The sequence below is a fragment of the Prionailurus viverrinus genome, chromosome D2, assembly GCF_022837055.1.
Source record: "Prionailurus viverrinus isolate Anna chromosome D2, UM_Priviv_1.0, whole genome shotgun sequence".
NCBI lineage: Eukaryota > Metazoa > Chordata > Mammalia > Carnivora > Felidae > Prionailurus > Prionailurus viverrinus.
Genome location: NC_062571.1, coordinates 46056552 through 46084209, shown reverse-complemented (window position 1 = coordinate 46084209; position 27658 = coordinate 46056552). Strand labels below are relative to the sequence as shown.

At 41.4% G+C, this 27658-nt stretch overlaps 2 protein-coding genes and 1 long non-coding RNA gene across 5 annotated transcripts in view; 2 read left to right on the top strand and 1 right to left on the bottom strand.

Annotated features, from left to right (window-relative positions):
- Positions 1 to 3122, top strand: part of LOC125148347 (anthrax toxin receptor-like) — a 70973-nt gene extending 67851 nt beyond the window's left edge. For all 3 annotated transcript variants that reach the window (XM_047826361.1, XM_047826362.1, XM_047826360.1), the window contains exon 8: positions 2549 to 3122. In XM_047826361.1, coding sequence (XP_047682317.1) covers positions 2549 to 2776 — 228 coding nt within the window. In that variant the 3' untranslated portion in view covers positions 2777 to 3122. The remainder of the gene's footprint in view (positions 1 to 2548) is intronic.
- LOC125148349 (uncharacterized) lies at positions 376 to 22132 on the bottom strand. Its single transcript, XR_007145507.1, has 4 exons — positions 21975 to 22132; positions 21600 to 21604; positions 16632 to 16634; positions 376 to 389 (listed from the first exon to the last, which is right to left on the bottom strand). It is a non-coding gene; the product is annotated as an uncharacterized LOC125148349 (long non-coding RNA).
- A 1096-nt stretch (positions 22133 to 23228) lies between these two features.
- ANTXRL (ANTXR like) overlaps positions 23229 to 27658 on the top strand; it is a 36988-nt gene continuing 32558 nt past the window's right edge. The window contains exon 1 of the mRNA XM_047826358.1: positions 23229 to 23690. Coding sequence (XP_047682314.1) covers positions 23416 to 23690 — 275 coding nt within the window. The 5' untranslated portion in view covers positions 23229 to 23415. The remainder of the gene's footprint in view (positions 23691 to 27658) is intronic.

The following is a 27658-nucleotide window of genomic DNA, read 5'->3' as shown; positions in this document are numbered from 1 at the left end:
TGCAGTCATTCTTGTATATGGCCCATGAGCACTTACAGCATCCACACTGAATAGAGGCCTGAATAAACCCATGTTAAAAATGACAAAGAGCTGTAGCATCCAGCATTCCCGAGGCCCCTGTATCCTTCTCCATTCCCAGGAGACTCCAGATCAGGAACATAGCATGGACATGAAGCCTCCCCATTCTGTTCTCTTTGGCTTCTCTTCAGTTCCACTGTGAGTCTGGCTGTGACATTATTGGCTTGACAGCTGCTCAGACACAGCATCTCACTCAGCCACAAGTTTGTGCCAGAGGACATGCATTCTCTCATCCAGGAAAAGCCTTTTCTCCTTGTGCTGGAGCCTGTGAGTCTTCATGTGCAGGCTGCCCTAACAGCTGGTTGTGGCCACTGGAAGTCAAGGCAAAAGACCATAGGGAAGAGTGAGACAGGCCACAAATGGGGACATGTAAGGACCGTGACAGCAGACATCAGAATTGGGGGGCAGGGGTGCTACAGAAGCCAGGACAAGGGGCCCAGCCCAGGTGGGGCACAGAAGCACCTGTATGTCATAGCAACAGCTCTCTCCCTATCCTTAGGTCACTCCGTATGTACAGTATTGTCATTAACTGGCCTGTCACCACACGTGTCATTAACACAGCTCTTTCACGTCTGCTGCCTTAATCTCATCCCTGCTGTATCCCTGGCAGCATGATCTGTATTTTCCAGAGAAAAACACTGAGGGTCAAAGCCTACCCAGGCCCCCTCAGGCAAAAGACAGCTGGGCCAGAACAGGTACCCCCCTCTCCTGCTTCCTGAGTCTGCCCGCCTCCTCTGTGGATGAAACCCTACTCGTGGCCTGAGCCACTCATAATACATGCACACCACAAGTGGGAGCTGGCAGGGGAATGGTGTGCACAACTCCAAAGATTCAGCATGAATCCTAAACGGGGTGTGCTCTCCAGGCTAAGTCTGCTCTTTCCTCCAGCACTTTGCATGACTGCTCGCATTGTGAGTCCTCAGTTGAGCAAGTGCACTACTTTCCTGTGCTGCTCTAACAAAGTGTCACCAACTTAGTAGCAGAAAGCAATAGGTTTTCAGTTCCAGAGTTCTCACAGTCCTGGAGCCTGGCAGCGTGAAATGGGTTTTCCTGAGCAGAAATCCAGTTCTCGCCAGAACTGCTCTCGTTTTGGAGGGTCTGGGAATAATCCCCTTCCTGCCTTTTCTACTTTTGGAGCTGCATTCCCAGGGTTCCCTGGCTCCTGGCCCTTTTCTCCATTTATATGTCAGCAGAGCAGCACCTTAAATCTCCCTTCCTCTCACCCCTCCCAACACCTTCTCCTCTTCGGTGGTTAAATCACCTTCTCACAGGAACCCTGTGGTCGCCTGCAGGCCACCCAGATAACCCGGGATAACCTCCTCATCTCAAGATCCTTAACTTAATCACACAAAGGCCCTTTTCCAGTGTAACCCAAAACAGCTACAGGTTCCAAGGACCAGGACCTGGGTATCTTTCAGGGCCATTGTTCAAGTGACCACAGCAAGCCAATGAACTAGAAGCTCCTTTGAGAGCAGGGACTGTCCAATTTGGCACTTTGCACCTTGTGCAGCACAGAATGAGCAGTGGGTCATAAGGACCTGAAGGTGCAAGTGTACATGTTGTGGAGGGGGGTGTGCAAAGACCACACTAAGGAAGGGCCATGCCCAGAGACTTTGCCCAGTCAGTGTTCCTAAAGGTCTGACTACCTTGGTGTGCTGGTAGGTTTGTTTGAGTTAAAAGCAGACCCTGTGGCCCTAGAGGAACTACTTGCTAGAAGGGAGCTGGAGGTCTGGGAAAAGCCAACATGGTCTCCCTCCTCTCAGGTGTGCTGCCTATGGAAGATGCAGGCCCTTTCTTATCCACTGTCTAGAGTGGCCAGAGATACTGGCAGATGGCCAGTGTGCCCAGGCCACCCTCTCTGGCTTATCTGAGCCTTTCACCCAGGAGTCCTCAGCTGATTCAGAGCTAGGGACAAGGAGGGGATGACAGTAAACTAGGGGCAAAGTTTACTGTCCTGAAGCATCTATGTTGTTCTCTTCCCAAACCAAGGGGTTCATGTTTGCTGCTGCCTCCACAGCCCATCTCCAATCCGAGGATGCCCCTAGCTGCCCTTGTCCTGGGAGCCCAGAGCCTGGCCTGAGAGTTGTAGTGAGGACTTAACCCTTCAGCACACATTCGGTGAGGGAGGGAAGTCTGGGCAAGGCTCATGCTGCTGCGGCAGTCAGGCTTTGTTCTTGTTCCTGAGTCTCCCAGTCCAGGGAGGAGCAGACAAGTTCAATACCAGAACAGAAGGAGTCCAGAGTCAGAATACTGGGGCTGCCTGGAGGAGGCAGGGCAGACTCCAACTGAGCCTTGAAATAACAGCCCAGCCTGGAGGCCAGCACCCAGGAAGAGGAAGAGCATCATGAAGGTCCTACCATGTGGGTCCTGATGGGTCATGAGCCTGAACCTCTTGAGCCAAGGGCACCACAGCTTTCTGGTTCTAGCTCCAATGTATTCTCAGTGACCTTCTCTCTTCTCTTCCCTGCAGGGTCGATGCCTCAACTTTACCTTAGTGAATCTCCTCTGCAGGCAGTTGCCCTGTGGCTCAAACATCTGCCTTACAGCCAACCAGGAATGCTTCTCTCTCCATAACTGCTGCTCATGGTGCCAACACCCCTCTCCCATATGCTCCCGGCCACCCTCCAGGATGCTGCCACTGCTGCCTCCCCCTGCCCACGCGCTCTCCAGAACTACTTTGCCACTCCTAGCCCCATAGCCCAGCCTCTAAAACCCCCAAGACCCAAGAATGTTAAGAGCTCTTTGTGTACCAAATTGGACAGAGAAATTGAGTCTTGGTTTACGGTCTAAAGGAGTTAAAATTGTTGCTTATCAACAAGAGAGTTTGTTACTTTTTGAGCATTGTGCCACTGTAGGAAATGTATCTATACTCTTTCTGCCAGGACAAAGCACCTTGGTATGTATGGATACAGACATGGATGTGCCCCACTCCCCACAGCTTGGTCTTCATCTGTCATGAAGGGCTTGGATGCATGGGGTCTGAGTCAAATGTTGTTCTTTGTGAAAAGCCCAAAAGATCTTTGAAATGTGAATGCAACCCATTTCTCCACTCACTGGCTGTTACTTATCTCTGCTTTAATTTCCTCATTGAAAAGATGGGAATAATGGTGTCTCCTTTACAGAAGTCACCATTTATTGACTACATAAGTGTCTACATGCTGAAGGCTTAATTCTCTTTATTGCATGTAATTTTTCTAACAACCACACATAGGAAGCCACATGTGCATCATCTCCAACCCACCAAATGCCACGTTCCTAAACACAGCCTCCCAGATTCTTGAGACCATTGTGTGTCTAGATTCTGCCAATTGCAGTGTTAGATATCCATACTTCCAGCTCCATCTATGGTATCACCCAAGTCTTACTAATGGGAACAAGAGGAGGAGGAAGAAATCGTATGATGAATATATAATAATAGTAATAAGAAGGGGGAGATGAAAATGAGATGATGTAATAATAATAATAATAATAATAATAATAATAACTATTATACAAGGAGGAGGAGGAAAAAAAGATGAAAATAGAAGATGAAAAAGAAAATAGAGGAAGAAAAAGAGATGAAAATAGAAGAACAAGGAGGAGGAAGAAGATGAAAAGGAGGAGAGTACTGAACTGGCTGGAGACCTTTGGTATCACCAAGCTCCCGGAGGGTCACCTCTGTCTCATGCATCAGCACTGCTGAGGTAAGGTCACTCAGGCAAGTGCAAACAATGTCCTACAAAACTCTGTCTGGGGCTCCCTCTTACTGGTCCACTCTTGGGGCACCCGGGTAGCTCAGTGGGTTGAGCGTCCGACTTCAGGTCAGGTCATGATCTCACAGCTCGTGAGTTTGAGCCCCTTGTTGGGCTTTGTGCTGACAGCTCAGAGCCTGGAGTGTGCTTCTGATTCTGTGTCTCCCTCTCTCTCTGCCCCTAACCCACTCTCATTCTGTCTCGGTCTCTCTCAAAAATAAATAAACATTAAAACAAATTTAACTGGTCCACTGTCTATGACATTACCAGATTGAAACCTCTCACAGCCGAAAATGACATGTGCCTGGCGTGGCCTGTCCCCAGTGAGCCTGTGCTAGCTCCTGATGCTCGTCTCTTCTTGTTGAAGGACTCACAGGCCCTTTCCCAGGGTCAGCATCAGACTCTGGGTCTCATCCAGCTCCAGGCTCCATGCACCTCCCCTGTGATCCAGCACTCAGATGACCTGTGATCCAGCACTCAGGTGACCTGTGCAGATGCGTGATGTCACCTCTGGGATCACATCATGCCCTGGCCAGTGAGTTCTGAGTCAGGAGATCACAGGCACAGCAGCTTGGTGCTGCCTTGCTCCTTCTTCCTACATGGACCTACCCATGCTCTTTGCCACTAGAGACGGTTCCCAGCCAGACATTCCAGTGGATGTATGCAGCCCTTGTTCTCCTTGTTCCTATGCAATCTTAAGGAGCCCTTTGCTGTCCCTCCACTGTCCTCAATAGCCTCAGTTCATTCTGGGCTGTCACCCCCTGACACTATTTACTCATCTTCGTGTCTCTGTTATGTGTCCTGAAAAAGGCTTTTCTTGTTTTTGGTTCTTTTCAGTCTGAGCTCGGCAAGACAACCCCCTGAGCCACACAGACATATTTAAGTACTACACCATGTTTTACAATGAAAGAAACTACAAAATAATCCCAGACTGTCCAACCTTTTATGAGCCCTAGGGCATGGGATCATGAAGTAATGATTTTTGAAACTCTGAAACTGAACTCCCCATGTTAACAGGACCTTTGACCACTTTCACCCTTCCCTATCAAAGGGGATACTTCTCCCTCAGGTCCCACCCTTCTTGGGCTGCCAACCAGGGTTCTACTAACCAACCTAGGAAGTGCTTCATTGTGAAGAATGAACCATCACACACCCCATGATATGAAAAGCACGTGTTTTTGTTGTTGTTGTTGTCGTTGTTTATTACCCATTCAAAGGCTCTAGAGCTGTCCTGCCTCTCTGCCTTTTCCAAGCCTCCTCAGTTGTGAAATGGCAGCACTGTGCCAGATACTGATGAGTTCTGTGACCTCACAGAATTCAAAGACTTCAGGGAACTTAACTCCCCATGGAGGGTTCGACTAGCAAAGATAGAAATCCTAGAGATTAAACAGAATGGCTTCTGAGTATGCAACCTTTGTGCCAGGCTTGAAAAACCTAGAATTGTCCCCTATAGTGAATGAAAAGAAAATGGAAGTAGAGTCTCACATAACTGAAATTATTGGTGCAATTGCACCAGTTGGGTTATTGTTTGAGCTGAGCCAGGGATGCAGAGCAGATGAGAATTAAGGAAGAGAAAATTCTGGAGGAACTTAAAGGGAAACCAGCCCTGAGTCCCTGCTCCTTCTATAATCATTCAATAAATGTTCTTGGTGGCCCTGGAGCCAGGTCTACTCCTACCCAGGCATGGGAGCTGAGTCATAGACCAGGACAGTGCTGAGTGTAGCTCCTAGACTCACTTGGCCAGAAAGCCTGTCCAAAACACCTGGCAGCTGCACAGCCCAACAACACTTGAGCAGAGAGTAAAGCAGGCAGAGCTGGTAATCTGCAGAGCAAAGCCAGAGGCACCATTCAACCAGAAAACTTGGGGAGCAAGTTGGCTTGTTGTAATACCACAAAGATCTCTTCTGGCCTTGGAGCTATATCCTTTCCATGCTCTTCTTAGGAACTAATCCATAGTCCCTCCCCACGTCCCACCCAACACACTCTGCTGAGCATAGCTCCCAGTCCCTCTGACCGGAAAGCCTGACCAGGAACACCTGGAAGACGGTTTGGAGCTGGCCCTCCTATTCTGTCCAGGCAGGGGAGTTAATTCATAGCCCCACCCACTGCTGAGCATAGCTCCTTGCCCACCTAACCAGAAAGCCTAGCTAGAACACCAGAAAACGTCCTAGCCCAGCAACACTTGAGCAAATATTCTGGCATGCAAAGCCGATCATCTGCAGAGCAAAGCTACAGACATGATTTGCCAGGGAACTTAGGATTGAGTTGGATTGAGTCACGAGCACATATAAAGAGCACAAATAAAAAGCACAAATAAAGCCTTATGGGTCTTGGGGCTGGTTCCACTGCTCTACCCAGATAAGGAAATTCATCCACAGCCCCACAAATTGCTGAATATAACTTTCAGCCTTCCCTAGCAGGGAACCTAACCAGAGCACACAGGAGACTTCGTATGCCATCTATCAGCCCTCATGATAGTGGCACTTGAACAGAGAACACAGCCCATGGATTTCCCCATCTGTGTAGCAAAACCAGTGACCCTGTCTGGCCAGGGAATTTAGTGCATAGTCTTTCTCAATTCAGCCCCAAACAGTGAGCCATGCTGGCCCTGAGGCCCATTCTGCTGCCATACCAGGGCAGGGAAACTAATTTAGAGCCCCACCTACTACTGCATATAGTATCAGTTCTAACCAGAGTAAGCCTGACCAGAGAACCCAGGCAATTGCAGACCCATCCCACAGTCTCACTTGGTGAAATAACTAAGCCAACAGTCCTATCCAACTGTTCTCAGCCACTAGCACTGACACCCTGAACTCAGATCTCAGTCAGTGGCCTTGCCCTAAAATGGACTGATGGCAAGCTTTACCTGTCCAAGGATATGACCAGCAGATACGTCCAGAAACCCAAACTGAGCTGGCTGGTGAAGAACTGTCTCTGCCAAAATGAACCGGTAAAGTCTGGAAGAGGAGATCACTTACTCCAGCATGAAGATACCAACCTAAAAAAAATCAAGAATCACAAAAAATCAAAGTTACCAAAGGTAACTAACAAAACTTCAATAACTGATACTAAAGAAATTGGGAGCTATGAATGTCAGACAAAGAATTCAGAATAATCTTGTTAAAGAAGTGAACTACAAGAACGCACAGACAACTAAATAAACTTAAGGCAACAATACATGAACAAGGTAAGAAATTCAATGAGAAATAGCAACCATCAAAAGAGATAAAATAAAAACCCTAGAGCTGAAAAATATGATGACTGAAATGAAGAATTCAATAGGGACCTTTGAAAGAAAACTCAGCCACGCAGAAGAAAGAATCGATGACCTAGAAGACAAGATATTTGAAATTATCCAGCCAGTGGAGCAAAAATTACAAAGAATGAAAAAGAGTAAAGAAAGCCTATGGGACTTATGGGACACAATTAAAAGGAACAATATCCACACTATGGTAATTCCAACATGAGAAGAGAAACAGAAAGAGAAGAGAAACAGAGAACATATACTTAAAGGAATAATGGCTGAAAGATTCCCAAATCTTGGAAAAATTGACATCAAGATCCATAAAATCCAAAAGACTTCTAAACAGGTTAAATCTCAGCAGGGCTACACTGAGATACATTATAATTAAATTGTAGAAGTCAAAGACAATGAAAATTTTGAAAGCAGTTACAGAGGGGAAAGAAGTTACATATAAAAGAAACTTAATAAGACTTTTGGGAGATTTTTCAACAGAAACATTTCAAGCCAGAAGAGAAAGGAGTGACATATTCAAAATATTGTAAGGAAAAAAAACCTGTCAACCAAGAATTTTGTATCTGGCAAAGCTATCCTTCAGAAATAAAAGAGAAATACTTTCCCAAACAAATAAAAACTGAGAGAGTTCATCATTAACAGACTTGACTTACAAGAAATACAAAAGAGAGTTCTTTGAGAAGTAAAAAGATGTTAATTAATATTATAAAAACATAAGAAGGTAGTGTAAAACTCACTTGTAATGGTAAATATATAATCAAAGTTAGATTCTGTAATATAGTAATGATGGTGCACAATTCACTTCCTACTTTAAAAGTTAAAAAGTAAACATAGTAAAAGTAACCATAACTACAATAGTCTGTTATTGGATACACAACATTATAAATTACAAATATAAATTTAAATTTAAATTTAAATTTAAATATATATGTAACATGAACCTAAAATGTGAGGAAAAAGAGAAGCAAAAGTGTGAAGTTTAGGAATGTTGTCAATGTTAAGTTGCTACCAGTTTAAAATAGGATGCTACAATTTTAATAAGCTTCATGGTAACCACAAGGGAAAAACCTATAATAATTACACAAAATAACGTGATAAAGAAGTCAAAGTATACTGATATCAAAATACATCAAAACATTTTTAAAATTTTTTTAATGTTTATTTATTTTTGAGAGAGAAAGAGATAGAGCATGAGCAAGGATGGGGCAGAGAAAGAGAGAAACACACACAGAATCCAAAGCAGGCTCCAGGCTCTCAGGTGTCAACACAGAGCCTGACATGGAGCTTGAAATCATGAACAGCGAGATCATGACCTGAGCCAAAGTCCGATGCTTAACCGATTAAGCCACCCAGGCACCCCTCAAACCATTTTTTAAAAGACAGCAGGATAAGAAGCAAGGGAAAGTGTATCTACAAAACAGTCAGAAAACAATTGACACAATGACATTAGTAAGTCCTTACTTATAAATAATTACTTTAAACATAAATTGATTGAATTTTCCAATCAAAACACATAGAATCACTGAACTGATTTAAAAAAATACCCAAGATCCAATGATATGCTACCGACAAGAGACTCACTTTAGCCTTTAAGACACACATATAGATAGAGGAAGGGGATGGTAAAAGATATTTAAAGCAAATTGTAACAAACAAACAAAAAAACCAGAGGTAGCTATACTTATATTAGATTAAACAATCTTCAACCTAAAAATGGTAAAAAGGGATGGAGAAGGTCATTATATAATGATAAAGGGGTCATAAATCAAGAAAATATAATAATTGTAAATATTTAGGCACCCAACTTTGAAACACCTAAATATATAAAGCAAAAATTAACAGAACTAAAAGGAAAAATAAATATCAATGCAATAATATTTTGGAACTTTAATACCCCACTCTCAACACTGGCTAGATCCTCCAGACAGAGAATCAATATGGAGACAGTGAATGTGAACAAGACTATAGACCAAATGGACCTAACAGATATATACAGAGCATTCTATCTGAAAACAACAGAATACAATTCTTCTCAAGAGCCCTTGGAACATTTTCTAGGATAGACCATATTTTAGGCCACAAAGTAAATCTTAGCAAATTCAAGAAGACTGTAGTCATACCAAGTGTCTTCTCTCACCACAATGGTGAGAAACTAAAAAAGAATGGCAGGAGGAAAACTAGAAAATTCACAAATACATAGAAACTAACTACTGTCCTGAATAATCCAATAGATGAAGGAAGACATTAAAAGGAGAATTTAACGGGTACCTGGGTGGCTCAGTTAGTTAAGTGTCTGACTCTTGGTTTCAGCTCAGGTTAAGTATAGAAGGAATCATCCGTGAATTTGAGCTCCACATCAGGCTCCATGCTGACAGCACAGAACCTGACTGGTATTCTCTCTCTCCCTCTCTTTCTACCCCTCCCCTGCTTGCTCTCTCTGTTTCTCTCTCAAAATAAATAAATAAACTTAATTTTTTTTTAAAAAGGAGAATTTAAGAGTATGTTGAGACAAGTGAAAATGGAAACACAACAAACCAAAACTTATAGGATGCAGCAAAAGCAGCTCTAAACAAGAACTTTATAGCAATAAATGTCTACATTAAGAAACAAGAAAGATCTCAAATAAACAACATAACTGTTCAGTTCAAGGAACTAGAAAAAGAAGAACAAATTGAGCCCAACGTTAGCAGAAGAAAAATAAATAAATAAAGACTGGAACAGAAATAAATGAAATAGAGAAGAGGAAAACAATAGAAAAATTAACATACCTAGGAGTTGGTTCTTTGAAAAGATGAACTGACAAACATATAACTAGACTAACTAAGGAAAAAAGATAAAGGACCCAAATCAATAAAATTATAAATGAAAAAATAGACATTGCAACTGATACCACAGAAATACAAAGGATCCTAAGAGTCTACTATGACTCTTATATATATATATAAGAGTATATATATATATATATATATACATATATATATATATATATATACCAACAAACTGTACAACCTAGAAGAAATGCAAAAATTCTTATAAACATACAAGCTACCCAGATTAAATCAGAAAAGTTAGAAAAGCTGAACAGACCAATTACTAATAAGCAGATTGAATCAGTAATCAAAAATCTCCCAGCAAAGAAAAGCCCAGAACCAGATGAATTCTCTGGTGGATTTTACCAAATATTTAAAAAGGATTTCATACGAATATTTCTCCAAATGTTCCAAAAAATCAAAGATTAGAAAATACTCACAAACTCATTTTATGAGGTCAGCATTACCCTGATACCAAAGCCAGAAAGGATACTACCAAGAAAGAAAACTACAAGTCAATATCCTTGATGCAAATACAGAATATAGATTCAAAATTCTCAGTAAAACACTAGCAAACCAAATTGAGCAGTACATTAAAAGGGTCATTAACCATGATCAGGTTGGATTTATCCACAGAATGCAAGGATGGGTTCACCACACACAAATAAATATATGTGATACATCATATTAATGAAACAAATCATCTGATCATCTTAGCAGATGAAGAAAAAAAGCATTTGACAAAATTCAACACCTATTCATTATAAAAATTCTTAACAAATTAAGTATAGAAGGAACCTACCTCAACATAATAAAGGCTATATATGACAAGCCCATAGCTACCAGATGCAATAGGAAAGAAAGGTTGAAATATTTTCCTTTAAGATCAGAAGCAAATGAGGGTATCCACTCCCACCACTCCTACTCAACATAGTAGGAAGTCCTAGACAAAGCAATAAGCTAAGGGGGGAGGGGAAAAGCATCAGAATTGGAAAAGAAGTTAAATTGGCCCCATTTCTGTTGACATGAATTTATATGTAGGAAATCCTAATGACTCCACTAAAAAAAAAAAGTTATACCTAATCAATGAATCCAGTAAAGTTGCAGAATACAAAATTAACATATAAAAATTAGTAACATTTCTATACGAATGCAAGCATTTAACAACAAATTATCCAAAACGGAATAAAAAAGCAATCCCATTTATAATAACATCAAAGCAATAAAATACTTAGGGATAAATTTAACCAAGGAAATGAAACGTCTCTACACTAAAAACTTAAAGACATTAATGAAAGAAATGGAAGGCACAAATAAATGGAAAGGCATTACGTTCATGGGTTGGAAATATTAATATTGCTAAAATATCCATACTCCCCAAAGTCATCTATAAGTCCAAGGCAATCCCTATTAATATTCCAACTGCAGTTTTACAAGAATACAAAACACAATCCTAAAATTTATACAGAACCACAAAAAGACTCCAAGTAGCCAAAACAATCATGAAAAAGAAGAACAAAGTGAGAGGCATCACACTTCCTGAATTCAAGGTATACTATAAAAGCTATAGTATTCAAAATAGTATGTTACTATCATGAAAACAGGCACATAGACCAATGGAATAGAATCAAGAGTCCAGAAATAAACCCACGCATTTAGGGTCAAATAATATTTGACAAGAGAGCTAAGTATACTCAATGCAGAAATGACAGTCTCTCCAATAAATGGTGCTGGGAAAATTGGATATTCACATGTAAAAGGATGAAAGTACACCCCTATCTTATAACACAAGAATTAACTCAAAATGGATTAAAAACTTATAAATATAAGACCTTAAAGCATAAAACTCCTAGAAGCAAACATAGGAAAAGTCTCCTTGACATCATTCTTGGTGAGGATTTTTTGGATATAACACCTAAAGCACAGGAAACAAAAGCAAAAATAAACAAGTCAGAGTACACCAGACTAATAGGCTTCCACACAACAAAAGAAACAATAAACAAAATGAAAAACACTTACAGAATGGGAAAAAATTTTGCAAACCATATATATGATAAGAAGCAGTTAACAACACATAGTCCAAAAAGAAATAAAGAAAGCAATCCTATTTGCAATAGCATCAAAACAAAGTACTTAGGAATAAATTTAACTAAGAGGCAAAAGATCTCTACACTGAAAATTTAAAGACATTAATGAAAGAAATTGAAGAAGATACAGATAAATGGAAAGGTATCCCATGTTCATGGATTGAAAGAATTAATATTGTTAAAATGTCCAAAATATATAAAGAACACATATGACTCAATAGCAAAGAAATTAATAATCCTATTAAAAAATAAGCAAAGAACCTGAAGGACATTTTTCCAAAGAAGATATATAAATTACCAACAGATACAGGATAGGTGCTCAACATCTCTAATCAAAAGGGAAATTCAATCAAAACCACAATGATATTTCACCTCATGCCTGTTAGAATAGCTGTCATCAAAAAAAAATAAGAGGTTAACAAATCCTGGCAAAGATGTGGAAAAAGGGTAATCCTTGTGCACTATTGGTGGGATTGGAAATTTGTATAGCCAATATGTAAAACAGTATGGAGGTTCTTCAAAAATTTTAAAGTAGGACTACAATATGATCCAGCAATCCCACCTCTAGGAATACATGTGAAGGAAACAAAAATGCTATGTCAAAAATATATCTGCATCCCCATGTTTAGTGCTCCATTATTTACAATAACCAAAGTATGCAAGCAACCTAAGTGGCCATTAACTGATGAATGAATAAAGAAGTTGTAACATATATAAACAATAAAAATATTATTCAGCCATAAATAAAGGATATCCTGCCATTTGCAACAACATGGATGGAACTTGAGAGCATTGTGGTAAATGAAATAAATCAGGAAAAGAAAAATACTGTATGATATCTCTTAATATGTGAAATCTAAATCAAATTTTAGAAACATAGGAAAAGAAATCATATTTGTGGTTACCAGAGGCAGGGGTGGGAGGAGGAATTGGATGAAGCTGGTCAAAAGGTACAAACTTCCAGTTATAAGATAAATAAGGAATAGAGGTGTAATGCACATGATGAATATAGTTAACACTGCTTTATGGTATATTCGAACACTGTTAGGAGAGGAGATTCTAAGAACTCTCATCACAGGAAAAAAAAATTTTTTCTGCATCTGTATGAGATGATGGATGCTAACTAAATTTATTGTGGTATTAATTTCACAATATATGTCAAATTATTTTGCTGTACACTTTAAACTTACACAGTGCTATATGTCAATTATATCTAAATAAAACTGGGAAAAGGGGAATCTCGGTTAATAAATGCAGAAGAAATAAGAAAATTAGAAATCACCATTTTTGCAATTGAAATAATAGATTCAGACAGCTATTGAATCTATTAAAATAATAGGTTCAGACATCTACCAATAACTGTTTTAACCATCAGATAAAATGTCAGGGGATATAGGGGTGCTATAGTTGGTTAAGCCTCCAACGCGGCTCAAGTCATGATCTTGTGGGCACGTGGATTTGACCCCCGCATCGGGCTCTGTGCTGACATCTCGGAACCTGGAGCCTGCTTCAGATTCTGTGTCTCCCTCTCTCTCTCTCTTTGCCCCTCCCCTGCTCATGCTCTGTCTTCCTCTCTCTCTCTCTCTCAAAAATAAATAAACATTAAAAAAAAATTTTAGTGTCAGGGGATATAACCATAAGTAGAAATCTTGTTTCATGTTTAATGGTGGTAGCAGACTCACAAACCTGATCCCACTGACCAATTTAGCATCACTAGAAGTGCAACTGTTAAACAACATGTGTCTCCTGATGTAATGCAGGAAAAATAACACCATCAACAACAACAAAAATGAACCTGGAATTCACCAAGCTTCTAGCTTCTAACTACTGGCTTACAGGAAATTTGACGATAGGATAAAAGTTAATTAGACTATTAGAAAACAATCAACCAAATCTGAAATGTGGGAAATTCTACAAAAAAAAATTTTAACATAAATTGGATGATATAAAAGAAGGTCAAACTAACAACAACAACAACAATAATAATGGAATACCACAGATATAATCTGTATCTCTTTATGTGCTGTGCTTCATACTTTTAAAAGGTAAGACTAATTTTCATCTCCTTGAGGGCAGTATCTTCCCTGTTGTCAATGTATAGCGTTCAGAAAAGACATAAGTAAATTACAGTAGGAATTATAAAGAAGATATAACTGCAGATAGAGCAGAAATATAAAAATCAAACATACTGTAAACAACTTTATACCAATATATGCGAATAAATGTTCAAATTCCTGGAAATTGTGATACCTAAAATGACTTATAAAAGACATACAAGCACTAAATAATCCAGTGTTAGTCTGCTTGGTCTGTCATAACAAAGTACCATAGGCGAGTGGCTTAAACAACAGAAATTTATTTTCTCACAGTTCTAGAGGCTGGAAGTCCAAGATCAAAGTGCCATCAAGGTTAAGCTTCTGGTGCGGATTGTCTTCCTGGATTATAAATAGCCACTTTCTTGGTGTGCCCTCACATGGCCCCTTTATCTGTGTGTGCACAGGAAAAGATTCTGGTGTTTCTTTTCTTATGAGGACCCCTCTCCTGTGGTATTAGGCGACTACACTTAGGATCTCATTTTAACCTTAATCACCTTCTTAAAGACCCTATCTCCAAGTACAGTCAAATTACAGTTAGGACTTCAAAGTATAAACAGAGGAAGGGGCAGAATTCAGTCCATGATATTCAGCATATACTAAATAAATTGTATCTTTCATATTCAAAGTTTTTCCAGGAGAAAAGAAAATAAAACCACTCCCAAGTGCATTTTATGAGGCTAATATTACATAATATCAAAACCAGATACGGACAGGACAAAAAAAGGAAATTATAAGCCAACTTCTCTCATGATTGTGATCTAAACTAGTGGGAAACTCAATTCAGCAATGTTTTAAAAAATTACCATGCCCAGGACACCTGGATAGCTCAGTCAGATAAGTAAATCCAACTTTTGATTTAGAGCTCAGGTATGATCTCACAGTTCATGGGATCAACCCTATGTGAGACTCTGCAAGCCTGCTCGGGATTCTCACTGCCTCTCTCTCTGCCTCTCCCCCACTCACACTTTCTTTCTCTCTCTCAAAATAAATAAACATTTTTTTTAAAAAATTACTATGGCCATGTTAGGTTTTATTTGTAAAATGTTAAAATTAGTTTTACATGCATTGATGTAATTAAATATTAATAGATTACTGGTGAAAATATATATTCATACAAAATATGCAGAAAAACAATCTGGATAAAATTCATCCCTTATTCATAATTTGTAGAAAACCAAGAAGAGCAAGGAAATTCCATAATTTGATAAAGAATTTCTACCAAAAGCCTTCCATAAATATTATTCTTAATAGTGATATATTAGAAGTATTCTCTTTTTGTTTCCTTTAAAAATTGATATACTTTCCTTTTTTAAATTATATTTTTTTAATTTACATCCGATTTAGTTAGCATATAGTGCAACAATGATTTCAGGAGTAGGTTCCTTATGCCCCCTATCCATTTAGCCCATCCCCTCTCCCACAACACCTCCAGTAACCCTCTGTTTGTTCTCTATATTTAAGAGTCTCTTATGTTTTGTCCCCCTCCCTGTTTTTATATTATTTTTGCTTCCCTTCCCATATGTTCATCTGTTTTGTATCTTAAATTCCTCATATGAGTGAAGTCATATGGTATTAGTCTTTCTCTGACTGACTTATTTCGCTTAGCATAATACCCTTTAGTTCCATCCACATAGTTGCAAATGGCAAGATTTCATTTTTTGATTGCCTAGTAAAACTCCATTGTATATATATACCACTTCTTCTTTATCCATTCATCCATCGATGGACATTTGAGCTCTTTCCATACTTTGGCTATTGTTGATAGTGCTGCTATAAACATGGGGGTGCATGTGTCCCTTCGAAACAGCATACCTGCATCCCCTGGATAAATACCTAGTAGTGCAATTGCTGGGTCATAGAGTAGTTCCATTTTTAATTTTTTGAGGAACATCCATAGTGTTTTCCAGAGTGGCTGCACCAGTTTGCATTCCCACCAGCAGTGCAAAAGAGATCCTCTTTCTCTGCATCCTCACCAACATCTGTGGTTGCCTGAGTTGTTAATGTTATCCATTCTGACAGGTGTGAGGTGGTATCTCATTGTGGTTTTGATTTGTACTTCTCTGTTGATGAGTGATGTTGAGCATTTTTTCATGTGTCGGCTGGCCAGCTGGATGTCTTCTTTGGAGAAGTAACTAGTCCTTTTTCTCATTTCTTTACTGGATTATTTGTTTTTTGGGTGTTGAGTTTGATAAGGTCTTTATAGATTTTGGATACTAACCCTTTATCTGATATTTCGTTTGCAAATATCTTCTCCCATTCTGTCGGTTGCCTTTTAGTTTTGCTGATTGTTTTCTTCACTGTGCAGAAGCTTCTTATTTTTATGAGGTCCCAGTAGTTCATTTTTGCTTTTGTTTCCCTTGCCTCTGGAGACATGTTGAATAAGAGGTTGCTGCAGCCAAGATCAAAGAGGTTTTTGCCTGATTCCTCCTTGAGGATTTTGATGGCTTCCTGTCTTACATTTAGGTCGTTCATCAATTTTGAGTTTATTTTTGTGTATGGTGTAAGAAAGTGGCCCAGGTTCATTTTTCTGCATGTCGCTGTCCAGATTTCCCATCACCACTTGTTGAAGAGACTGTCTTTATTCCATTGGAAATTCTTTCCTGCTTTGTCAAAGATTAGTTGGCCATATGTTTGTGGATCCATTTCTGGGTTCTCTATTCTGTTCCATTGAACTGAGTGTCTGTTTTTGTGCCAGTACCATATTGTCTTGATGATTGCAGCTTTGTAGTACAGCTTGAAGTGTGGGATTGTGATGCCTCCTGCTTTGGTTTTCTTTCTCAAGATGGCTTTGGCTATTCGGGGTCTTTTCTGGTTCCATACAAATTTTAGGATTATTTGTTCTAGCTCTCTGAAGAATGCTGGTGTTATTTTCATAGGGATTGCATTGAATATGTAGATTGCTTTGGGTAGTATCGACATTTTAGCAATATTTGTTCTTCCTATCCAGGAGCATGGAAACTTTTTCCATTTTTTTGCATCTTATTCAATTTCTTTCATAAGCTTTCTATAGTTTTCAGTGTATAGATTTTTCACCTCTTTGGTTAGATTTATACCTAGGTATTTTATGGTTTGGGGTGCAATTGTAAATGGGATCAATGCCTTGATTTCTCTGTCTGTCGCTTCATTGTTGGTGTATAGGAATGCAACTGATTTCTGTGCATTGATTTTACATGCACAGAACTTTGCTGAACTCATGAATCAGTCATAGCAGTTTTTTGTGGAATCTTTTGGATTTTCCATATAGAGTAACATGTCATCTACGAAGAGTGAAAGTTTGACTTCCTCCTGGCCGATTTGGATGCCTTTTAGTTCTTTGCGTTGTCTGATTGCAGAGGCTAAGACTTCCAATACTATGTTGAATAACAGTGGCAACAGTGGACATCCCTGTCTTATTCCTGACCTTAGGGGGAAAGCTCTCAGTTTTTCCCCATTGAGGATGATATTACCGTTGGGTCATTCATATATGGCTTTTATGATCTTGAGGTATGCTCCTTCTATCCCTACTTTCTTGAGGGTTTTTGCCAAGAAAGGATGCTGAATTTTGTCAAATGCTTTCTCTGCATCTATTGAGAGGATCATATGGCTCTTGTCCTTTCCTTTATTGATGTGAAGAATCACATTGATTGTTTTGCGGGTATTGAACCAGCCCTGAATCCCAGGTATAAATCCCACTGGGTTGTGGTGAATAATTTTTTTAATGTTTTGTTGGATCTGGTTGGCTAGTACCTTGTTGAGGATTTTGCATCCATGTTAATCAGAGAAATTGGTCAATAGTTCTCCTTTTTAGTGAGGTCTGTGTCTGGTTTGGAATCAAGGTAATGCTGGCCTCATAGAAAGAGTTTGGAAGTTTTCCTTCCATTTTTATTTTTTGTAAAAGCTTCAAGAAAATAGGTGTTAACACTTCCTTAAATGTTTGGTAGAATTCCTCTGGAAAGCCATCTGGCCCTGGACTCTTGTTTTTTGGCAGATTTTTGACTACTAATTCAATTTCCTTACTGGTTATGGGTCTGTCCAAATTTCCTATTTCTTCCTGTTTCAGTTTTGGGAGTGTATATGTTTCTAGGAATTTGTCCATTTCTCCCACGCTGCCCATTTTATTGGCATAAAATTGCTCATAATTGTCTCTTATTATTGTTTTTATTTTTGCTGTGTTGGTTGTGATCTCTCCTCTTCCATTCTTGATTTTATTTATTTGGATCCTTTCCTTTTTCTTCTTGATCAAACTGGCTAGGGGGTATCAATTTGGTCAATTCTTTCAAAGAACCAGTTTCTGATTTCACTGATCTGTTCTACTGTTTTTTTGGTTTTGATAGCATTAATTTCTGCTCTGATCTTTATTATTTCCTGTCTTCTGCTGGTTTGGGGTTTTATTTGCTGTTCTTTTTCCAGCTCTTTAAGGCGTAAGGTTAGGTTGTGTTTCTGAGATCTTTCTTCCTTCTTTAGGAAGGCCTGGATTGCTATGTACTTTCCTCTTATGATTGTCTTTGATGCATCCCAGAGGTTTTGGGTTGTGGTGTTATCATTTTCATTGGCTTCCATGAACTTTTTAATTTCCTCTTTAACTTCTTGGTTAGCCCATTCATTATTTAGTAGGATTTTCTTTTGTCTCCAAGTATTTGTTACTTTTCCAGATTTTTTCTTGTGGTTGATTTCGAGTTTCATAGCGTTGTGATCTGAAAATATGCACGGTATGACCACAATCTTTTTGTACTTGCTTAGGGCTGATTTGTATCCCAGTATGTGGTCTATTCTGGAGAACATTCCATGTGCACTGAAGAAGAATGTATTTTCTGCTTCTTTAGGATGAAATGTTCTGAATATACCTGTTAAGTCCATCTGGTCTAATGTGTCATTCAAAGCCATTGTTTTTCTTGCTGATATTTTGATTAGGTGATCTGTCCATTGCTGTGAGTAGGGTGTTGAAGTCCCCTACTCTTATGGTATTACTATCAATGAGTTTATTTATGTTTGTGATTAATTGATTTATATGTTTGGGTGCTCTCACATTTGGCACATAAATGTTTACAATTGTTAGGTCTTCTTCGTGGATAGACCCCTTAATTATGATGTAATGCCCTTCTTCATCTCTTGATACAGTCTTTATTTTAAAGTCTAGATTTTCTGATATAAGTATGGCTACTCTGGCTTTCTTTTGTTGACCATTAGCATGATAGATTGTTCTCCATCCCTTTACTTTCAATCTGAAGGTGTCTTTAGGTCTAAAGTGGATCTCTTGTAAACAGCATATAGATGGGTCTTGTTTTCTTATCCATTCTGTTACCCTATGTCTTTTGGTTGGGGCATTTAGCCCATTGACATAGAGCGAGTACTGAAAGATATGAATTTATTGCCATTATGTTGCTTGTAGAGTTGGAGTTTCTGGTGGTGTTCTCTGGCCCTTTCTAGTCTTTGTTGCTTTTGGTCTTTATTTATTTGTGTTTTCTTTTTCATCTTCTCTCCCCTCAGGGAGTCCCCCTTAAAATTCCTTGCAGGGATGGTTTAGTGGTCACAAACCCCTTTAATTTTTGTTTGGGAAACTTTTTATCTCTCCTTCTATTTTGAATGACAGCCTTGCTGGATAAAGAATTCTTGGCTGCATATTTCTCTGATTCAGCACATTGAATATATCCTGTCACTCCTTTCTGGCCTGCCAAGTTTCTGTGGATAGGTCTGCTGCAAACCTGATCTGTCTTCTCTTGTAGGCTAAGGACTTTTTTTTCTCTTACTGCTTTCATGATTCTCTCCTTGCCTGAGTATTTTGTGACTTTGACTGTGATATGCCTTGTTGATGGTCCGTTTTTGTTGAAATCTACTGGGAGTCCTCTGTGCTTCCTGGATTTTGATGTCTATGTCTTTCCCCAGGTTAGGAAAGTTTTCCACTATGATTTGCTCACATAACCCTTCTACCCCTATTTCTCTCTCTTCCTCTTTTGGGACCCCTATGATTCTGATGCTGTTCCTTTTTAATGAGTCACTGATTTCTTTAATTCTTATATCCTGCTCTTTTGCCTTAATCTCCCTCTTTTTTTCTGCTTCATTATTCTCCATAGGTTTGTCCTCTATATCACTGATTCTCTGCTCTGCCTCATCCATCCTTGCCACCATGGCATCCATTTGAGATTGCAGCTCAGTTATAGCATTTTTTATTTCATCCTTACTAGCTTTTACTTTTTTTATCTCTGCAGAAAGGGATTCTAATCTATTTTCAACTCCAGCTAGTATTCTTATTATCCTGATTCTAAAATCTGGTTCAGACATCTTGCTTGTATCTGTGTTGGTTATGTCCCTGGCTGTTGTTTCTTCTTGATCTTTATTTTGGGGTGAATTCCTTCATTTCATCATTTTGAAGGAAGAAAAAGAATTAATGGGGTAAAACAAATTAAAATTTTAAAAATATTAAAATTGAAAAAATATTAAAATTAAAAAAATTAAAAATAAACACATTCACACAAAAAAATTGAATAAATGATCCAAGGTGTGTTTTGGTCTGGGTGTTGAAAGGAGCTTTGTAGATTAGAGAAAAAAAGGGAAAGAAAAAAAAAAGGAAATCATTTGAAAATTTGAAAAAATGAATACACAGAAGGAGACTAAACTGAAATGATGGAAGTAAAATAGAATTTGAAAAAATTTACACAAAAGTAAAAAATATAGTAGAAAAAAATTAAAGAAACATATTTAATAAAAATTGAAAATAAAAATGAATTTCTTCTCTTTCTGTATTCAAGAAAAAGAAAATAAATGAAAAAGAAAAAAAAGAAAAAGAAGAAGAAAAAAGAAAGAAAGAAAGTTTTTAGATGGACCAGTGAACAGACTGAAATATGTCTGAAATTACTTCATTTTCCCCTAGAAGTCAAACTATGAAGCGCTTTATAGTCCATAAACTAAGCAGGAGGAGAGACTTGTGGTCCTGAAGAGCAAGGTTGGCCCAGTTTGGTGGGGCTTAGTGTAACAGCTCCATTCTCCACTAGATAGCGCTGCTTAGCTTACTGGGGTGGATTGTTGTGGCGCTTGTAGGTGCATATGCACATGACCAGGAGTGGTGAAAATGGCATCACCTAACTACCCCGTCTCTAGTATCAGAACTCTCTTCTCCCCAATCAACAATCGCACACCCATCCTTTGTCTTCAGCTTTCATCCACTCCCCACTTTTACACTGTTGTGACCAAGTCCCAGGAAGCACTTCCCTCCTGAGTTTTGTCTGATATGTGGCTGTTTTTCCTGACTCCTTACTTCTGAGGGACAGCGGCTTTGACCTGTTCTGTCCTTCTGTGGAGGGTCTCACAAAGCAATGGCTGGGTGCTGGCTGCACCCAGGAACATTTGCAGAACCATGCTGCTGCCAGTATCCAGAAACTGTGGCTAGGTGCCAGCCTGCCCCAGAAAAAGTTTGTGAGATAGTGTACCAGCAGCGTTTCAGGGATTAGGGAAAATCACAATACACATCTGGCACCAGGCTTCACCCTTAACGACCTTGTTCCAGCACCAGCAAATGTGGTTGTTCTCCTAGGTCCACTGGGGCCTTGCCTATGGGGAACCCACACAACTTCTACCAGGTGTCCTGTCAGCAAGGGAACTGCCTCTCCCCATGTGGCCTGAAGAACCCCGGACTCCACTCTGCTCCTGGGGATTCACCCTTCCCACCAGAGCTCCTCCAGGTATCAAGCTTCAGAGTTTCAGTCTCTGAGCTCCCCCTGTTTATAATCTTAATGGAACTTAAACCCTCTCCTTTCTCCTTTATCCCTTTTTAGTTCAGTCCCTGCGGCTATTTCCACTTTCCCACTTTCTCTCCAGCTGCTTTTGGGGAGGGGGGTGCTTTTCCCATATTCTCCCCTCCCCCCATCTCTGTCCTCTCTCCGCATGCAAAACAGCTCCCTGCCCTCCGTGGCTTCTCTCTCCCCAAGTTCACCTTTCCACACTGTGTATCTGCTGAGTTCTGTGGTTCAGTTTGTGCAGATTGTTGTGTTAATCCTCAGATCAGTTTTCTGGGTGTGCAGGATGGCTTAGAGTTGGTCTGGCTGTATCTTATGGACGCAAGACACACAAAAAACATCCATGCTGTTCCGCCATCTTTGCTCTTCCCCAGAAGTATTCTCTTTAAAATCAATAATACCTCCATCACACCTTCCAGCCAACATGTCATTGGAGAACTCGTCAGAGCAATGTTTTTTGGGTTTTGTTTTTATAGAAAAACCAAAACCACTCTACAGATATATTTTAGAATAAAGAAGCTTAACAAGCTGTGTGAATAATCAAGAAATTAATATATTTGTCCACAACACCAATAAACAGTTTAAAAGCTTTATTTTTAAAATGCCATTTACAATAACAGCAAAAATATAAGGTATTTAGGGAAGGCACTTGAGGAAAAAAGTGAAGATCTTCATAGGAAAGTTTGTTTGAAAGGTCCTGGAAAATGAGTAGATAAATGAAACATTGCCAGGTTCACTGATAGGGGAGTCTAGAGGGCAGATTCAAATGCATCCAAGTGTATCTATATATTTAATGTTACTGTAATCAAGGAGTAAGAAGATTGGGGGAGCACTGAGGATGTGCTGCTTCTAAAATTTATATGAAAGACCAAATGGGTTTTCCATGTTTTTCCATGAAGCAGAGACAACCATCCCCACTCAGCCCTCTTTGCATTTCTGATCCACAGAAACTGTGCGCATATAAAATGTTTTATGTCATTAATTTGGGGGTAGTTTGTTACACAGGAGTGGTAACAGGAATGTCCCTCATTCACAAAGGACTATGGTAACACTGCACTGCCTTCTTCTCCTTCTAGATCCTTCCATGTCCACAGGTGACTTCAGTATTCACCAATGACCATTAATTACTGTACTCCAGTCTCCCAGTTCCTTGACCTCGTGAACACTCACAGGGATGTCCTCATCTAAGCCACCTCAGCTGCCCTCTTTGAATTATAAAAAAAGAGAGTCTTGGAGATTTTAATGGCCACCTGTGAGGGTTTAGGATAAGAGACAAATGGAGGCCTCATCTTACCCACCCCCCCATCTAAAGATCCCATGACTCCTGCCTGGGGTTGTCAACAGGCAGGACACTGAGCAGAGATGCAGGTCACAAAGTCACCATGCCAACCCCCCTGTCCATCATAACAAGGCCTTCTGCCCCAGCTGCGTGGGGGAAGGGCCAGCAGGTACTGGACCCATCGCCCCAGAGCCAGCTGTTTGCCTCTTCCGCCCAAAGGGCAGATAGCAGGTGCAGGCTTGAAGTGCGCCTTGGGAAAGTGCTGGTGGGAGCCTAAGCCCCAGGGCACAGGCGGAGTCTCCAGAGGCAGCCGCCTGAGGTGACCTGAAGCAGCCAGCAGCCAGCAGCTCCAAGAAGGTGGCCAGGAAAATGGGGAGCTACGGCCTGGGTGTGCCGGGCCCCGCACTGTTTCTGCTGCTGGTGCTGCGGCCTCCGCTGCTGAAAGCCGGAAGTTTGCGGCACAGTGTCCGGGGCTCCAGAGACTTGCATGGCCTCGTTCTAAGTGGGAAAAGCCTCCATAACTACCTCCGCCCAAAGGGGGAAACTGTCCACCACCTCCGCAGCCACTATTCCCGGGATAACCCGGAAAAAGATACAAGGCAATCCTGCCAGAGCGCATATGACCTTTACTTCATCTTGGATAAGTGAGTGGTCCTCCTGCCCTACCCAGCGCCCCAGGGTGGTGTGGTCCCTGAAGTCAATATGGGCAGGTGGTGGCCAAAGGGGATGCCAGCTTCTGTGAGTGGAGGGGCCAGGGAGTAACCTTGGTCAGAGCCAAGGAACCTCTGTGTCTCCCCTTGTTCCTGAGGGAGAAGGAATGCCCCCAAAATTTGTTCTCTGGGACTTTTCCTTTTTGAGAGAATAAAAGGCCACCATAAGGTTTCTGAATGGCTCTCAGTCCTCCCACCAGCATGGACTGGATCTGTGGCCTGCATGCCCCTTAAATAGCTGGATAGGCAGGAGACTGCTAGAAGCTCCTTCTCAGCAGTTGTTAGAAGCTCGCTGGATTTCAGTTTCTACTTTGTGAGGTGTTTTGCTTATGTTGTTTTCCACCCAAGTGAGTGAAAAGTTTTATTTTTACTGGCCCCAGAGAGATTATGTGTTGCTTCTACTGGGCATTCTCATAGTGTCACAGTTTGGAAATTCCTTTGTTTTCCCGGAGCACCTGGGTGGTTCAGTCATGCATCTCTCTCCTTTTTTTAATGTTTTATTATTTGTTTATTTTTGAGAGAGAGAGAGAGACACAGAATCTGAAGCAGGCAGCAGGCTCTGAGCTGTCAGCACAGAGCCTGACGTGGAGCTCGAGTGGGGCTCGAGTGGGGCTTGAGTGGGGCTCAAACTCACAAACTGTGAGATCATGACCTGAGCTGAAGTCAGATGCTTAACTGACTGAGCCACCTAGGCGCCCCAAACGACTGACCCTCGATTTTGGCTTAAGTCACCATCTCACAGTGATCAAGCACCTCAGTGGGCTCTGCCCTGACAACCGGGGGCCTGCTTGGAATTCTTTCTCCTTCTCTCTTTCTGCCCCAACCCCATCAAAATAGATAAATAAACTTTAAAGAGAAAGAAAGAAAGAAAGAAAGAAAGAAAGAAAGAAAGAAAAGGAAAGGAAAAAAAAAAGAAAAGAAAAGAAAAGAAAAGAAAAGAAAAGAGAAAAAAAGAAAAGAAAAGAAAAAAAAGCCCTTTGTTTTCCTGCCAATGGTTTTGCTTTCTTCTTCAATTGCTTGGAGACTAGTTACAGTTTGTTTGCACTTTGAGAACAGTTATGTCTGACCTGGTATTGTCCTGGGAAGCAGGGCACCTTGTGATCCTCAAAAGGGGACGGATCTTCATGCTTGGAGAGATTGGAGACATTGCTTTGGTTCCATTTGCAACTTGTCTGTTGGATTGAGAATGAACTTTAGTGAGTCAATACTATCAGTGATATGATTGTTGATAATATTGTTGAAGCACATTTTGGTCTCCAAAGCCCTTCTACTGCACTTCTGTCATCCACAAAACCACCGTGGAATGTAGAGTAGAGAGGCATTTGCATTTGCGATCTCATGGAAAGAGGGTGGCATTTAAAGGCTGGATGAAGTAGCCCCAAAGCTGATGGGCGTGGCAATACTCAGCTTCCTGTGTCCTGATGGCAGCATCCCAGGCTGTACTGCCTCTGAGTCCTTCTATTCTCCATGGAGGCTGATGACTAGGGGGATGTGTGTTCAGCCACCAGCTTCTAAGCAAAGCCAGCAGAGATGGGAGCCACCCTGCCCACTGGAATAAGTCCTTCCTCATTGTCCTGTGGAGGGACTTCTGAGTTGCCTTGGGCAGGTCTTGCCTCAGTGATACTTGGCACGGCCAAGGGGGATGGAGGTTTCTCTCTTAGGCATTAGGGCTGGAGGTAGAAAGGCAGTAAGGGGGTTGACAGCCTTTCTCTGGGTCATTCAGTTTGACAAGCCAGAAGAACAAGTGTCAGGACTGAATCCTGCTGGATTGTGTGGATTGGAGAGGAGCTGAGGGTGTCCATGAAAGAGCCCTTACACACCCCTTTCCCAGCCCCAGGTCATCAGTGAGGAGTCCAGCTAGATCCTGCCTATGGTTTACCAGGCCAGGCTTGTCTGAAACCATAGCAAACTCCTCAGCCCCAGGGAAATAACACCATCTCCCCAGGACCTGCGCACACCCAGTCTGGTTGAAGAAGGCTTTACACTTCCTTTGAGGGCCAGCTTGATGAGAAATTCCTGGAGGGTGAGGACAGACTCCATCAGGCACTTCTCCCTGTGGCTCTTGGGGAAAGGGGAGTAATGACCACTGAGGGGGCAGCCCCAAGTGTGCAAGTCAGGCAGACGGCACTCACCAGTCACGAACCTCTGAACAAACTGTTTCACCTCTCTGTGCCTCAGGGTCCCCGTATGTATGATGGGGATCTTCATACCCACCTCACCAGGTTGTGATGAGGATGAAGGCGAGTTTGGAGGCAGTTTTCCCAGCACAGCAGCAGATACAATTGTGGAAGATGAGTATAAAATGCTACTAGAGAAGTCAGAGTCATGCACACTGGGACTGGGAACTCCCCAGCACTGCAGGGCACCCCTGTCCTCCCTGGATCAGCTCTCTTCTGAACTGCCCTTTGGGGTGCCAGGGTAGAGGTCAAATGCCTCTGCTTGTTGACTCTGCCAAGGCTCTCTGGGACCTCTCACCCATGTGATGAGCAGTTCTATTCGTTCATTCATTCCCTTAACAATTCGTCCACTCACAAATAATGACTGAGCAACTGAGTATGTTAGTCACTGTTTGGGCATGGGGATAAGGCATCAAACACTTCCTGGAGTTTCCATGAGGAGAGAGGAAATAAATAAAAGAGGAGAGGAAGTAGTGTGTCAGATGGGATTAGCACAGGCTGGAGGTGGGGGCCAGAATCAGGGCAGAAGGATGGGAAGTGCTGAGGGAGGGCCTGTTCTGAAGAGGTGGTCTGGGAAGGTGGGGCTGACAGAATAGAAGATGAAGGGGGATCAGAGGGTGTTTTTGAGCAGAGAGGGCATGCTATTGGGTCTTGGCTGAAAATATCACAAATGAAGGGCCCAAGGGCAGACCAGTGTGGTGGTGGTGGTGGTGAGTGGGGGGGTAGGCTAATGCAGGGATTCAGGGAGGAGATAATGGGAGTATGGACCAGTAGGGCAGGGGTGGAGGTGCTGAGTGGACAGATTCTGGATCTATTTTGAAGAATCTGTACATATTGAATGAGGGAGTTGCTCATGACTGGGGCATTTCTCTGGACTGGGGACAAGGGTAAAGGGGGAAGCAGCTTCATCGCTGAGTCTTCTGTAGGTAAATGTTATTACCCCTATTTCACAGATGAGGGAAGGAAGCCACACAGGGCCAAGGAATGACCCCCTAAAGCCCTCAGATGGGAAGACATGGAACAGGAGTTGAAACTCTGGAATGTCTCCCTCCAAAGCCCATTCCAAAGTCCCTGAGGCTGAGTGGGTCCCTGCGGTGGTTTTGGAAGCAAACATAGTCTGTCACCTGCAGGAAAGCCTTGAGTGGTTCACTCCAACCTTATTCACTAGACTCATTATTTATTTGGTCATACACTAGATTGAACTGGATGAAAATTAGTGAGTCCTGCTGTGTGCCTGCACTATTTTCTCAGGCACGAGGGAGGTGGTGGGCCAGGGAGCTCCAGGCTGAGGGAGTGGCCAGTGAAAAGGCCTGAGAAGTGAGGCCCTCAGAGGATCCTGGGGGCGGGGGGAGAAGGGGGAGAAGGGAAGGGGACAGGCCAGTAGTGAGGCCTTGCGCACATGTAGAGGTGTGTTTTTCACTCCAAGGGCATCTGGACATTATTGAAAGAATCACTTTTATCAAAGGAGAGAAGGATCAGAACTGTGTTTTCAAAAATACCTCTTGGCTGCCTTGGGAAGGATAGATTGGAAGGGGGAAGGATGATAGCATCGCTGGAGTGGAAAGGGGAAGGGCCTAGAAGGTCCCAGGAGGACTGTGAGGCTGGAGAAAAAATTAGGAGCTCAGAACAGGTGTGTCTACTGAGAGGAGAAAGGGAAGACAGAATTTAGGGAGCACCCACATGTGTGGCACTGGTGGAGGAAGAGGGGTTTCCATAGAGGAGAGA